At 51.4% G+C, this 14,636-nt stretch overlaps 2 protein-coding genes across 2 annotated transcripts; one reads left to right on the top strand and one right to left on the bottom strand.

The window, feature by feature from the left end:
* Positions 1 to 2,376: 2,376 nt before the first annotated feature.
* Il17c (interleukin 17C) lies at positions 2,377 to 3,676 on the top strand. The gene is made up of 3 exons (XM_051201573.1): positions 2,377 to 2,403; positions 2,625 to 2,944; positions 3,374 to 3,676. The coding sequence occupies exons 1-3, from the start codon at positions 2,377 to 2,379 to the stop codon at positions 3,633 to 3,635; spliced, it is 609 nt and encodes a 202-aa protein (XP_051057530.1). The 3' UTR covers positions 3,636 to 3,676.
* A 1,218-nt stretch (positions 3,677 to 4,894) lies between these two features.
* Positions 4,895 to 13,995, bottom strand: LOC127234514 (cytochrome b-245 light chain). The gene is made up of 6 exons (XM_051201491.1): positions 13,880 to 13,995; positions 8,122 to 8,191; positions 7,675 to 7,749; positions 7,415 to 7,498; positions 6,805 to 6,886; positions 4,895 to 5,197 (listed from the first exon to the last, which is right to left on the bottom strand). The coding sequence occupies exons 1-6, from the start codon at positions 13,935 to 13,937 to the stop codon at positions 4,988 to 4,990; spliced, it is 579 nt and encodes a 192-aa protein (XP_051057448.1). The 5' UTR covers positions 13,938 to 13,995; the 3' UTR covers positions 4,895 to 4,987.
* Between the last annotated feature and the right edge of the window lie 641 nt (positions 13,996 to 14,636).

The raw sequence follows: 14,636 nt of genomic DNA, 5'->3' as shown, positions 1-14,636 counted from the left end.
TCGTGACTAAAACCCAGCTCTGCCAACACATTTGCTGTACAGCCTGGGGTAAATTGCTGCCAGCCTGGGCCTCAGTTTCCCTGCCTGGGAAGTGGGGTAAGCTGAAGCTCCTTGAAGAGTGTGAACAGGGCTGTAGTTAACATGCCTCCAAAGCCACTGTTCATGTCCCTTTCTTCTGCCTAGGGTACAAGGTGAACAGGGGGAAGGTGAGGACATTGTTGGACTCCCTCCCTCCCTCTGGGTACTGCCTTGACAGAGACTTTTCCTTAAGGAGTCACATGGCCCCTCTGGGAGAGAGAGCACTCGAGGGGCAGATGGCTGATCTAAAGTGGGGCACTCTGAAGCGGGTCCTTCTCCCTGACGTTCCCTTTTGTTTCACCATTTCCCTCCCCTCTCCCCCCCCCTCTCACACACACACACCATGGCTTGTTCTTCCCATGCTTTCCTTCTGCTTCTTCCCAGGGCACTGGGTGCTGTTAGGCAGGTTGTACACAGAAGACTCCAACCCAAGAAGAGGCTGGAATCTACTGACCCAGCCCTCTCTTCCAGGATGTAGCTGGCCCAGCTCTTCCTTCACTTTAAAATCTACCTCCTTCCCACCTGTGTCTTGTGACTCACAGACTCACAATGCAGAAAGGCTATGGGAGTCGTGCCCATTGGTTAGGCAGAAAAATCGTAGCCCAGGAATCCCCACCCATGTCTACCAGGATCTTCAAGGGCCTGGAGGTCTGCAGCCACAGCTGATATGTGGGTGTCTTCGTGCTTGTTGCTGGGCATATGTAAGTGCCAGGGAGAAGCTGGAGGTGAGCAGGTCAGGTGAGGGAAGGGCTACAGCTGGGCTTTGCACAAAATATCTCAGTGCCAGCTTCAGGCTCCTTAAGGACACTTCAGAAGGGCCTTCCTTGGGTGCTTAGCCAGTCTCATATGCCATTGTCATATGTGCAGAGAGGAGCTGGAGTGTCCACACCAGATTCTGAGAGGCCTTGGGAACAGGCCAGCAGCCTGGTGCTCCACAAATCTGGTGACATCAACAATCAGCCTCCAGTGACTCAACTGACCCCAAGCAGCTGGCAGTATGACACTGCCCTCATGGAGGCCCTTCAAGTTGGTGAGCTGTCCCTTCATCCCTTTGGGATGCCACTCACAGGGCAGCCTGATGTACTGTCCCAGCTCTGGGGCTGAGCCACAGCACATGTCCTCAGGTTGATGCTGCTTCTAAGTGTGGAGGCTGAAGAAGGATCTGTGGCTACACTCCCTGTCCCTGCCCACAGATGGATATCCTAGACTCTGGCAAAAACCAGGACAGACAGGCCCTTCTGCTTTGGAGGTGGCCAGAACCCAGGGTAGGGGCCTTCCCAGGATGACATCCAAACCTTAGGCATTCAAAACATCCCAAGATCTGGCTCCCACTTGTCCTCTTTTCAGATAAAAGCACCCACAGTACCCAGCCCACCCTAGCCAGCTGTGCTATATGGGATTCAGTGGAGGAATGGGGCACTTCAGGTGGTTCCAGGCTCAGACAAGCTTCCTTCAGTAACTGCACTCATTTCCGGTGGGCTTACTTTCCCCACCCCAGGGTTTTTACCATGGATAAAGCCTTAGGAGAGGGACTAGAGAGAAGGTTAAAAGTACTGGCTGATGTAGAAGAAAACTCAGGTTCTGTTCCCAGCACCCACACTTACAACCAGCTGTACGTAACTCCAGTTCCAGGTGATCCAAGGCCCTCCTCTGGCCTCCATGGGCACCAGGCACACATGCAGACAAAACACTCATCCACATAAAAGGTAACTGTTAAAAACCTGTAAGACCCTTGCTACAAAGCAAGGACATTCCCTAGCTACCATCTTCCCTGCCTACACAGGGGAGGGGTACAAGATACTAAGAAGCACAACCTGGGTGTCCAGCCACAGGTTCAGAGACTGGACCTCATGGACCCAGGGCAGGAAGTGTCATATAAGACCCCAGTGCCAACAGCCAAGTCAGTGAGTTCAAATAGCAAAAGTGACACAAATCAAAGCAGCAAACTGCTGAGGGCAGCTCGGTTGAAAGTCCAATTTCTAGTTCCAGAGTATCCCACCCAGTCAGGGTCCCTGGCTCTTCGTGGGCATTCTCCTGGGTAGGGTCCCCTTGGGTAGAGAGGTTGCTTCAAAGGGGCTCCTAAGTATCTCTGACAGGGTGGGTGTGGCAGAATGGGGCCCAGCGGCTGTGCTCAGGGCCTACCTGGATAATTCTGTGATGCAAAGGGACAGACCCAGAGGAGGAAGCAGTGCTGGATTTTCCCCAGGTGTGGCCCCAGGTATAAAGCACACAGCCAGTCTCCACCAGGCGCAGCACTGGGACCATCGCCAGGCGTGAGGCCACTCCATGTCTGCTGCCATGCCCACTGTCATTGCCACCGTGATGGTGAGCCTGGCACATTTCCCAGCCTCATAATGACATCCTATCCCAGAAGGGTAGATGCTGTGGGCTTCTCTCTGAGCTTCGGTACACTGGGATGTGTTTAGGCTATTTCCCCATCTACAGAAGGAAGTCTAACCCCCGTCTTTTCAGTGAGAACTGGCAAGTTTGGAGGAAATGGCGTGTTCTCTGAGCTACCCCTAATCATACACCTACCTGTTCCCCAGTGTCTCCTGCTTTTAGCCTGGTTGCCTACTGGAATGACGCACCAAGATCTCCAGTTCCGGAGGAAAACCCGAAGCCATGGGAGCCTGAGATGCTACTCTGCTGAGGAACTGTCTCATGGCCAGGCGCCCCCACATCTGCTAACTCGAAGTGCCAGGTGGGAGCAGGCCCTCCCCGTAGCCCTGGTGTCCACTTTGGAGGCTACAGGCCACAGGAGACAGCATGAAAGACCTCAAGCTGGAACACAATGCCCGGTGCTGAGGCCAGAGGAGGTGTTGGAAGCTGACACTCACCAGCGCTCCATCTCACCATGGAAATATCGGTGAGGTTCATGGGGTCCCCACTGGTGGGGCGGTAGGGTGGTTTATTCCCACTCTGGGACCTTAGATCCTCATCTGCCTAACCTCTAAAAACATATTCCTTCTCTGAGAAACTGTAGCTTGGGTCAAGTGAGACCAGGCCCCCATAAAGCCCCTGCTTCTGTGTTCTCAGAGGGCATGGGTTAAATGTAGGTGACATCATTTATTGAGCATCGACTGAATCCAGCCTTCTTGGTGCCTGCACCTTCCTGTCTCTGGTATTTGAACCCTGAACTCTCAGATTGGCCATTCCAGAGCAAATGGTGCATCCACAAGAGGGCAGAGATCTAAGGTAGAGGAAAGGGATGATGTGTTCCCCATGCTCCTTAGGAAACTCAGATTAGTTCTGGATAGGGCCAGAGTGAATATTCTCACTGCTCCTGTCCCCACAGCATCGACACAGACAAGAACCGCTACCCACAGAAGTTGGCAGTGGCAGAATGTTTGTGTCGTGGCTGCATCAATGCCAAGACAGGCCGTGAAACAGCGTCCCTAAACTCTGTGCAGCTGCTGCAGAGCCTGCTGGTACTGCGGCGACAGCCCTGCTCTGAAGATGGTAGAGCGGACCCTACACCAGGATCCTTCACCTTCCACACCGAGTTCATCCGAGTGCCTGTCGGTTGTACCTGTGTTCTTCCCAGGTCTGCACAGTGATGGCTCCACCATGATGCACCAGGCCCCTTCCAGACCAGACATCCCAGGCATCTCCACAGAGGATGCCTCTTATTTATGTGTATTTATTGCTTATTTATTGACTCAAGAGTGCAGCAGAGGCTAAACCTAGCCCTTGCCCAGTGATCTCTGACCAGTGCCCAGATGAAGGCTGGGGAGGCCAGGCATCCTTATGACTGGAAGGATCATTCCCAGTGGCTCTTGAGCGTTAGCTTACCCTGTTCCCAAAGGAGAGAGCTAGGCATGGTGTAAAGCACCTGGAATCCCAGCCCTCTGCAGAGGCTGGAAGGTGCCTCAAGTTCTCAGACAGCTTGGTCTACATAATGAGTTTCAGGAAAGCAAGGGCTATATAGTGACTATCTCAAAAGAGAGGGTGGAGTGGGCCTGAAGGAACTGGCTTCCTCTCCTTGAACCTCTAGCAACAGTGACAGGTAGGGAGATGAAGAGCTGGCTAGCTCTGTGTCACCCCAGAGCCCTGGTACTGCCTGATGCAGCCCTTCTGGTTGTTTTTAAACAATTATTTATTTTAACTGTTATTAAACGGACACAGTTCAATGCTTCCTTTACTTATTCCTGAAAGTCTACTTTTTTCCCTCCTGGCCCTGTCCACCCAGTGGGTGCTCAGCAGCTACTAAAGCCCCAGATTCTTTTCCTAAGGTGTGTATGCTGAGAAGGGGTGGGAGGGACTTCAACAGGGCATGCAGAGCCACAGGCCTGGGTCTCCACCTTCCTACAGGGGGCAGCTCCTGCTCTAGGCAGGGAACAGGCTTCTCCTCACAGTTCACTCTTCAGTATTACTTTGGCCATTTGGGGACACCATCTCTGCCTGAAGTTAACCCCCAAGAACACTCCTCTGCATCAAGACAGGCAGGCAGGCAGGCACTCACTGCCACAGCAGGCCTTTCCAGCATGACCCAGCCAGACCCAGGGCCGTGAGGCCAGACTGGAGACGTAGGACTCCAGCCTAGAGCCAGGATCCACCAGGATGGCAGCCTGCATCTGAACCCATTGGGGGTACCTTTGGCAAAGGGGCCTGGGAGCCAGTGGCTTCCACTATGGGGAGACCTGGACTAGCTAGGCTCAGGGCCCCACCAGTAAGCATGAGTGCACCCAGGGTCCACTGAGCAGACGTCAGGACTTCCCTGACTGGCCTTCAGGTTGCCACTCAGGATGGGGTACATGTTAGATCTACTTCCGACCACAGCCTCTCCCCCAGCCTCACAGGAAGATCCACTCTCCACACCAGCTATTCACTGTTTATTACAATGGGCATCACCACCCCTGGTGGCAACTCCAGGAAAACTCAAGCAGGAGCTGCTGACAGCAACCGAAGGTCACACAACCTCATCTGTCACTGGAATTGGGTTGACCTGGGGACCTCCAGCTGAGGCTGCCTCCTCCTCATCCACACTTGGCTTCTTGCGGACCTCCACTGGGGGCCGGGGTGGGGGGTTGGTGGGTGGCTGCTTGATGGTGCCTCCAACCTGTGGCCGCTCCTTGGGTTTGGGCTCAATAGGGGTCCACTGTTCACCCCGGATGGCTGCCTGAGGGGCAGAGAGGGACTGTGTTATGTTTGAAGCTGCTTACTATCACAGGGACTCCAAGTAGACATGGGTCTTAATCACTCAGAAGGATGGGAATGGCTTACATTAATTGACTGGCCCAAGGCCACACAGTCAGGATCTGGGGCTGCCTGACACCATGCTACATGGCCATGCCAGGAGGGCCCTGCAGTGTAGGGAGCATAGAGTCCCGCTTCCCCCTTCTCCTGCTTCTATACCACTCCCAGAAACACTTCCAGGTACAAATTCTATGATCCATACATCTCCCAGGTCCCCTCCAAAAGACACCCATCTTGGACAAGGCCTCCCCAAGGGTGTCAAGCATTCTGCAGGAAGCATGTAGAGCTAGGTGCTAAAGAATGCAAGCAGAGTACTTGCTGGAAACAGGGCTGCTAGCCTCCTACCTCACATGAACTTCTACAGAAGCTGGCTCTGTATCTGGGAATTGGATGTAAATTTAGTATCCCACAGGGTGGGGGTGGGGGGTGGCAGCCACGGTGACAGCTGTGCAAGCCCCTTTAATCCTAGTATTCTGGAAGTAAAGGCAGGAGGATCTTTCTGAGTTCGAGGCTAGCCTTGTCTACAGAACAAGTTCCAGGTCAACCAGAGCTACACAAAGAAACCCTGTCTCAAAAAAGAAAACAAAAACAAAAGCCATAAATAAATTTAGTTGTCCACAATGCTTGAGAGATGGAAATTCTGCAGCACACTGACATCTGTAGCTACACCTTTAAACACCTGTGGCTACACCCTCAAACACCTGTGGCTACACCTTCAAACAAACACCTGTGGCTACACCTTTAAACACCTATGGATACACCTTCAAGCACCTGCGGATACACCTTCTAACCAATAAGCTAGAACATTCTATACAGAAGATAAGAATGGAGCTGGCAGAAGAGAATCAGAAAGACATTGATAGAACCTCAGAAAGTAGGACACACACACACACACACACACACACACACACACACACTTTTAATGAACACAAACTAAGCTAGGTGAAGTAGCATGTGCCTGCCGTCCAGCATTAAGATTAAAAGGTGAAAGAATAGCTGTGTGGAGATGGCTCACACCTTTAATCCCAGCACTTGGGAGGCAGAGACAGGCGGACCTCTGTGAGTTTGAAGCCAGCCTGGTCTACAGAGTGAGTTCCAGGACAGACTCTAAAGAAAAGAGGTGGAAACAAGAGGGCCAGGAGTTCAAGGTCATCTTCAACTACATAGCAAGTTTGAGGCCAGTCTGGGCTACATGAAACCCTCTCTTTCTCTCAAAATAAATAAATAGATAGGTAGGTAGATAGATGACAGACCGATAGACAGACAGACAGATAAGATAGATGCTTCTGTGTCATGAGCTCCCCAAACTCAGGTAGGCTTTGATGAGCAATGGGCCCACACTGAGGTTGGGAGGTAGAACCTGGACCAGCCACACTGCCTCTCTGAGTTCATCTCTTTAGCCACCTGCCCGACAGAGCTACGGTGCAGCTTCAATGCAGCTTATGTGAGCAAGTAAGCTGTCATGAGGGCCCAGGGACAAGAATATGGGAGCGGGGATGGAGGAGGTTACTATAGAGGGTAGCCACTTACCAGCAGGTAGATCACACTGGCAATGACCAAGCAAACGGTCCCCAGGATAGTGGCCAAAAGGAAGCCTGCAGGAACTGACAGCCTTGAGGGGTAACAGGAGGAAGCAAATACACAACAGTTAGAGGGGCTCTTGAGCTCTTGGCCACAGGTCTCAACAGAAGATTCCATCCCCAGGGTCCTAGAATGAGCAGATGCCAGCTCTGACCTGGTCCAGCTTAAGTTTGGTATAAACTGTTCTCTGCAGTGATATGTCCTTTGATTCAAACCCCAGCTACCATGTTGGGGAAAGGGCCTGAGCTGGGGTGTGGCCACATGGGTGTGTTCAAGTCCAGGTTTAGCAAAGATCACGAAAAGCAACAGGTGTAACAGACCCTCAGAGACCCACCCAGCATTACAACTGTAGCTCAGCTGCTAGGTCCAGTGTGCATCTCACAACAGATGACGGATGCAGGGTTGGCACTTTCTGCACACTCTAACAGCTGGGCGTTTCTGTCTGGACAAACATCAGTGAAGAAGGAGCTTGGCTAAGTCCTAACCTCCTGTCTGGGCTACAGACCCAATGGGTATCTCCTTCTAGTCTATTACCCAGGGCATTAGCAGGGGAACTCACAAGAAGTGGAGGACAGCCCGGACATAGTAATTTCTTGTCAGCGGCCCAAACAGCTTCACCACAGTCGTCAAGTACTTCTGTCCACTAGATGTAGAGGGAGGCAGACGGTGAGGGGGTCAGTACTGGTCACACTCAGGACTCCCTATCCACCCCCTTCCAGGGTCCTAGGTCCCATGAGCTCAGCAGCTGGGCAGGCCTGGGGCTGGAAGCTCCCAACAAACCAGCTCTAGGCCGCTCGGGGGGGGGGGGGGATGACTTACCACCGCTCCATAGTGGAGCCCTTCTTCCGCTTTCCCCGGGGGTACTCCAGCAGACAGATGAGCACACCTGCAGCGCTGTGATGTGGTTAAGGAAAACCACGCTTGGGCTAAGCCAGTGTGCACTTCTGCTGATAGGTAAATGGAGGCACAGCCACTGTCTCACCTCATCTGTTCTCAGACTCTGGACAGAGGAGCCATTGTCCAGCAAGGTAGGGAGGAGACAGTGGACTCCATGGGCCTTAGCTATATGCTTACCTGAACCCATTCTGTGGCCTTTGGCAAGTAGCTCCCCAGCCCTGGGCCTTGCCTTCTAAAACTGCAGCCAGAGCTGATCCTGCTTCCTGAGGCTGTGGCCAAACCTGATATGTGTAGCACTCTGCAAACTGTCAAGTGCTAGCCCTGGAAGCAGTTGTATCACCACACCTTCCTGGCCCAATAGAAGGATACATAGAGTAGGCACCAAAGTACCACTGTGTGAAGCGCCCAGCAGTGGCCACGATGCCCCCTGTGATGAGGACTAAGGATGGAGGGAGGTGGTTAGAAGGTGGCACCTGCTACAGGTGTGAGCCAACTTGAGCTTGCCCCTGGGCTAGTACCAACTCTAATTCTCTGCCCGTTAGGGCAGGACACTGCCCCAGGAGGAAATGCCTGTATTGCAGGGGGCACATGGGACAGAGAGACATGGCCAGGGCGAGATGAACTTGCTGGTGGGAGTCCCGCCTAGCTCCATGGTAGCTGTGTAGTGCTGACATCCTTGTTTGCCTGCCAGCTAGTGCCCCTTCTTTTCAGCTGTGGTGTTTCTTCTTGGCCCTTCTGTAAGCAGCACATACCTGGGTTCCATCCCCAGAAAACAAACAAACAAACAAACAAACAAACAAACAAAAAACCAGAAACCTGCACAGGGTTGTGGCACAGTTCCATGGCCCCACGGTCATCTCACCAGCCAGTCCATTCAAGACTTCATTATAGTGGAATACACAAGTGTGAAGCTTAGTTCCCCCAGGAATCATATGACTTGCAGCCTCCATCATTTCAGAAAGGCCCTGTCTGTGTCTTTAGCTCAGATGAAGTGATGTGCTCTGTGAATAATTAGCAGCTCACTCTTCCATTGCTGTTGTTTTGAGAAAACCTGGACACACATGCTGTCCCTATGTGCTTGGATTGCAGCATGGATCACCACAACCCACTGCTTACCTTTTTTCTTTTTGGTTTTTCGGGACAGGGTTTTTCTGTGTAGCTCTGACAGTCCTGGAATTCACTCTGGCTTCAAACTCACAGAGACCCACCTACCCCTCCCTCAGAGCACTGGATTTAAAGGTGTGAGTCACCACCACCTGACATAATTTTTTGTTTGTTTTCTTGACTTTTTTTTTTAATTGATTGCTTTTCTATTCTCTGGATCAACTACCATTTACTGATTCATCTTTGTCTTTGGGATATTTGGCTTCTAGTCTATAGCTACAATTGATAAGATGATATGGCTGTTTTTATTTTTTTTTAACCCATAGTAAGAGTGAAGTTAAGATATTTTGTGGATAGCTGGGTGGTGGTGGCGCACACCTTTAGTCCCAGAATTTGGGAGGCAGAGGTAGGGAGATCTCTGTGAGTTCCAGGCCAGCCTGGTCTACAGAGTGAATTCCAGGACAGGCTCCAAAGCTACATAGAGAAACCCTGCCTCGAAAGCAAACAAACAAAAAAGACATTTTAGCCTGGTTCATGCTGATGACAGGACCCACAAAGTAAGAGAGAGCTGACTCTGAGAATTTCTCTTTCACCCCCATGTGCCTACTATCTTAGCATAGTGGTACACACCTATAATTTGACTACCAGGGAGGGAGAGGCAAGAGGATCAGAGTTCAAAGCCAACCCAGCAAATTTGAGAACAGCCTGGGGAAGTGTCTGGATTGGTGGAGTGCTTGCTTAGCATACAGGAAGCCCTTAATTCAATCCCTAGCATTGCTTAAACCGGACATGGTGGGCTTGTATGTAATCCTAGCACTTCGGAGGTGGAGGCATGAAGACCAGGAGTTCTAGGCCAGCCTCATTTACATAGTATGTCCCAGGATCAGGATCGGCTGGGATGCATGAGACCCTGGAATCCTAGTACTTGGGAGGTGGATGCAGGAGGACCAAGAATTCAGTCATCTTTTGCTACATATTGAGTTAAGACCAGCCTGGAACCCTAAAACATGAAGCCGTGTCTCAAAACAAGCAAACAAACAAATAAAAGACAGGAACCTGTCGTAGACTTAGAAAGAGGAGTCATACACCAAGCATAAGAAATGTCTTAAGATCTTGATTACATGGGGGCTGTAGTGTCAAAGAGCACTGGTCGCTCTTCAGTTAGGTGTGGCGGCTATTACCCCAACAGTTATAACTCCTGTTATCCCAACACTCTTGAGGCTAAGACAGAAGAATCATAGACTTCAGGTCAAGACTGTTTCAAAAAGTAGTTATTCTTCTTTTCTTTCTATCCTATCTACTCTAGAAGTTTGTGTGGGTTTTACTCAGATTTAGATCTTTTTGAGGGTGGAGAGTTGAGATAGGGTTTCTCTGTAACAGTCCTAGGTGTCCTGGAACTCACTCTTTAGACCAAGCTGGCCTTGAACTCACAGAAATCTGCCTGCCTCTGCCTCCTGAGCGCTGGGATTAGAAGTGTGCACCATCACCACCCAGCTTAGAAAAAATATTTTTAACCAGAATTTTTCAAAAGTAATGATATGTAGTTCCTATTTTTCAAATTGAGATTCGCATAGTGAAGTTCTTCTGTTTCCTGCCCCGACATTTGAAAATAAATTCTCCCAAATATTTACAGCTCCTTACTGCAAAATTCTTCCAAGCCATGGGCGGACTTTTACTGCCTCACTTGTTACTCATCCGGCAGTTTCCATTCTCTCTCCGGTGCCAGCCCTTCTCCAGATTCAGCTTCCCTCTTGCTGAAGCACATCTGCTAGCCACCTTTGCACTGAGGGTACGTTAGCTGAAACTCAGCAGGATAGTGCAAGTGGAGAGGGTTTGCCCTTTTCTCAGCACCTGACATCATTACACACTGCCTTCCGGCACCTGTGACATCATTACACACTGCCTTCCGGCACCTGTGACATCATTACACACTGCCTTCCGGCACCTGTGACATCATTACACACTGCCTTCTGGCATCTATGGTTGATCTGAGAACTCTATAAGCTGGTATTAATCCAATATTTTTTCTCCTTGTCTAATTTTATTTCAGTGTGTTCAAGAAGGGATTTGTTCTCATTAGTTCTAAAAATGGCTTCTTACCCCTCTTCAGCCTGAAGTCATTTCTGGGAAATGTTTGCCCAGCAGCCAGACCATCCTCCCCCACACTATGGATGCTCTCTTGTGGAATTTCAGTGCTTCACATGTCCGCTCTTCCTGCACAACATATGACACAACTTCTGTGTAGAAATCCCCATGTTGGTGTGGTTCCTCCCAACTTCCTTCTGTTTCCTTCTTCAGAGCTGTGCAGTCTGTATGTCCACTACCACAAAGCTTTGATCTGTGTACAGCTGTAGACACCACATAGGAATTCACTTTCTCAAATCCAGTCGGTCATTTATCTCCTTTGGCATTCAAGATACACCTTTTCTCTTTCCGGTGGGAGCAGCACCCTGCACTATGGGTGCCCTGCCCTATGGGTGCTGACTCCTCACAGGGTTCACTTCCTCAAACAGTGAGTTAAAGTGAGCTCATGCCAATAGAGTGTACATTGACAGCAGCCTGTGCTCCCAGCCAAGGGCTTCTCTAGCCTCTGCATAGGTGGCTGATAGCAGCCTGACTCCAGCAGCCTGCACAGGCCCAGATCTCGGGTTTTGATTATTTATAATCTTCTCCATCTGACCCCAACAGCAACAGCTCATGCAGCTGCAAGGATATATGTCCTATATAAGTCTTTGCCCAGGTGGTGACTCCTGCCTTCTCCAGCACAGAGACACTGGGGTGGCCTTAGGAAAAGCTGTCATATTGTCCTGGGCATCCCAGATTTCAGGCCCCTCTCCCAACCTTCAAATAGCACTGGTTTATTCTTATGCTTGGCTTGTAGCTCAGCTACACATTAACTCTCCTGTTCTGCTGGTCAGCATTAAGGGTGTGCCCTACAGGAGGGAAGGGTCTTTTGGTCACACATTCACTCAGCCTGCTATCCACTGATCCTTAGGGTATCATGTGCATTCTGAGTTTCTGCTCTGCTGCCACCATTAGTGGAAGGGGACACCCTTTATCCACCAGGGAGACCCAAGGAGTCATTCTTAAACCCAACCAAGAACAACTACTGTGTAGAGGGACTCTGAAATAGCATACAGACCAAAGTCCCTGGCTTGCTTAAGACAGTGGTACACTTTAACAGAGGGTGTTCATCCCAGAAAATCAGGCTACTTGAGGTTGGATGCCTCTGAGCAGTTAACATCTGTGTCTAGAGGGGAGGCAGCAGGGGAGGGAGGCGTCAGCCAGCTCTGGATGCTGTGGTAGCAGCAGTTTGTGCAAAGGCCCTATTGCACATTGGGGAAACTCAGAAGCAGAAAAGAAGCTGTAGGGTAGGAAGGCGGGGGAGTGCCCAGGAGGCAAGCAGGGGTCCAGCAGTCAGAAATAGGTCCTGAGGTAGTGCGGGGCGATGGTGTGTCCAGAATAGATGCGATACTCTGTGATTTGAAAACAAAACAAACAACAGGAACAAAAACAGCTGGGCAGTGGTGGGCACGCCTTTGATTCCAGTACTTGGAGGTCAGCCTGGCCTATAGAGTGAACTCCAGGACACCAGAACTGTTACACAGAGAAGCCCTGTCTCAAAAACAGAACAAACCACAAAAAAAAAAAAAAAAAAAAAAAAAAACCGAGAGAGAGAGATGGCTTAGTAGTTTTAAGAATGCTCACTGCTCTTGCAGAGGCTCCAGGTTCGATTCCCAGCATTCATATCAGCAGCTTAGAACCACCTGTAATACAGCTCCAGGAGAACCAGCACCCTTTCTAGCCTTTGTCTGAAAGCACCTGCACTTATGCACAGGCCCATACACAGACACAGACAGACAGACAGACAGACACACACACACACACACACACACACACATAATTTTAAAAGTAAAAGGTTAAAAAAAAAAAAACAAAAAAAAAAAAACAACAATGTGTGTTCCTGTTGGTTGGACCTAGACTGTCCAGAACCCTCCCAGGGTGGTTGTACTTTCCAGAAACAAGGAAAATCAGAGAAAGTCCCACTTAATGGAGAAAGTGGCCACTGCCTGGTGACCTAGATCTTCACTGTCTCTAAATGACACAATAGAGTTGTGTCTGCCTGGGCACTGTGGACAATTAGCTGAGGCAGTATCCGAGGCCTTACACAGCACATGTGTAAGGACATGCTAGCAGTCATAGCTGAGGCCCCATCTTCCCACCTGGGCTGTCACCTCCCCTATGCATTATTTCCAGGTGAATGGAGGTGGGTCCGGGCCCTCACCCCTGCCCTTGCAGGTCTTTCCTGGTTAGGTTTGGCTTTGAGGCATGTCTACAGTTTTTTCTATAGTCTCAGGCCTAATGCTCCTGGTCTGGTCTAGTAGGTTCCTTTCCTGGTGCAGTGGAGCCTAGGGGGTCCCACTACCCCTTGGCAGAACTCCCAGGCTATCCGGATTGTTCAAGGCACAGCAAGCGTCATTATGACCAAAGCCAAGTGCCCAGCACGTTAGCCCTGGGCTAAGATCACTCAGAGTGGTGTCCCGACTCTTGTGAAATTGTTTCTGCCCCCACGACGCTTGTAGGATGGAGTCCACTGCTCCTCCAGGATGGTATTAGCTCCCATCGCAGGCCCAAATCAGCTCCTATCCCAGGCCCCTACATCAGAAGATGGAGCCCTAGCGACCCCCAAGGCCAGGGCCCCGCCTTCAGGCCAAGTGGTTTATGCACAGAAGAGGGTCTTCCGGCGGGTTTTTCTAACCGGGCGGGAAACCACCACACGAAAGCCTCTTCCCCAGCTGCGAGCAACTTCCTCCTCTGAGGTCCCAGCGCGGACAGAGCAGGGTGCAGGGCGGGGTCGCAGAGCAGGCGGCAGGGAAAGCCCAGCAGCGGCCACCTCCCGCTCCGCGCCCCGGGGCCCCGGCAGCCCGCGTCTGGAGATCCGCAGCACCAGCCCGAGCCCGGCTTCTCCTGCGACGCCGCAAGGGTCCTGACCGGCCCTCCGCCCTCCGCCCTCCTCACTCACTCAGGCCAGATGCCAGCGCCTGCTCATTGGCCCACATGGCCCACTCGATTTGCCCCATGGCAAGCACCCAGAACACGCAGTCGTCAGGTTCAACTCTGCAGCGCAATGCACAAACTCTCACGAATCGGCCCGCCCCCTACCCAGGCCCCGCCCCTTCGGGATGTGCCCTAGAGGCCTCCGCTGAGCCTTGGTGGGTGGAACAATCTCCCCTTGGGCGTCCCTCCAGCGGAATGTGCCCGGCTGTTTAGGAATTGCCTGTGACTTGTGACGGTTACCCCTCACACCCGTACCACTGGAGTAAGTCGTTTTTTACACACACACACACACACACACACACACACACACACACACACACCTATCAGACAAAGGCAGATCGGAAAGGATGAGGTTACTTCCGACCCACTGTGAGCTGGGGCAGGTGTGGCCTGGATCACATGACTAAGTGGAGGTGGGGGGACATGATATGCCAGGCTGGGAAAACCCAGAAAAGTCAGGGACAGCTGAACACTATTGCTGTTGTCCTTCCTCTCCAGAACGGCTCAGCGGCAGTGGCGTAGGCTCACAAAGAGACTGTCACAGGAGGGCTGGCTTACCGGCAGTGAGAAGTAACCCTAGCAAAACCTACTTCAGGCCCCACCTCTCCACTACATAAACAAGATTGAAGTCAACAGCAAGTAGGGACCTGAGCAGTCACTGAGCTGGCGAACATGGACCCTGGAAGAGTGGTTTATGAGGAGAAAGCACAGCCAAGGCAGGC

The sequence above is a fragment of the Phodopus roborovskii genome, unplaced genomic scaffold, assembly GCF_943737965.1.
Source record: "Phodopus roborovskii unplaced genomic scaffold, PHOROB, whole genome shotgun sequence".
NCBI classification, from domain to species: Eukaryota; Metazoa; Chordata; class Mammalia; order Rodentia; family Cricetidae; genus Phodopus; species Phodopus roborovskii.
The sequence above is the reverse complement of the archived record's forward strand: the minus strand, read 5'-3'. Positions and strand labels throughout refer to the sequence as shown.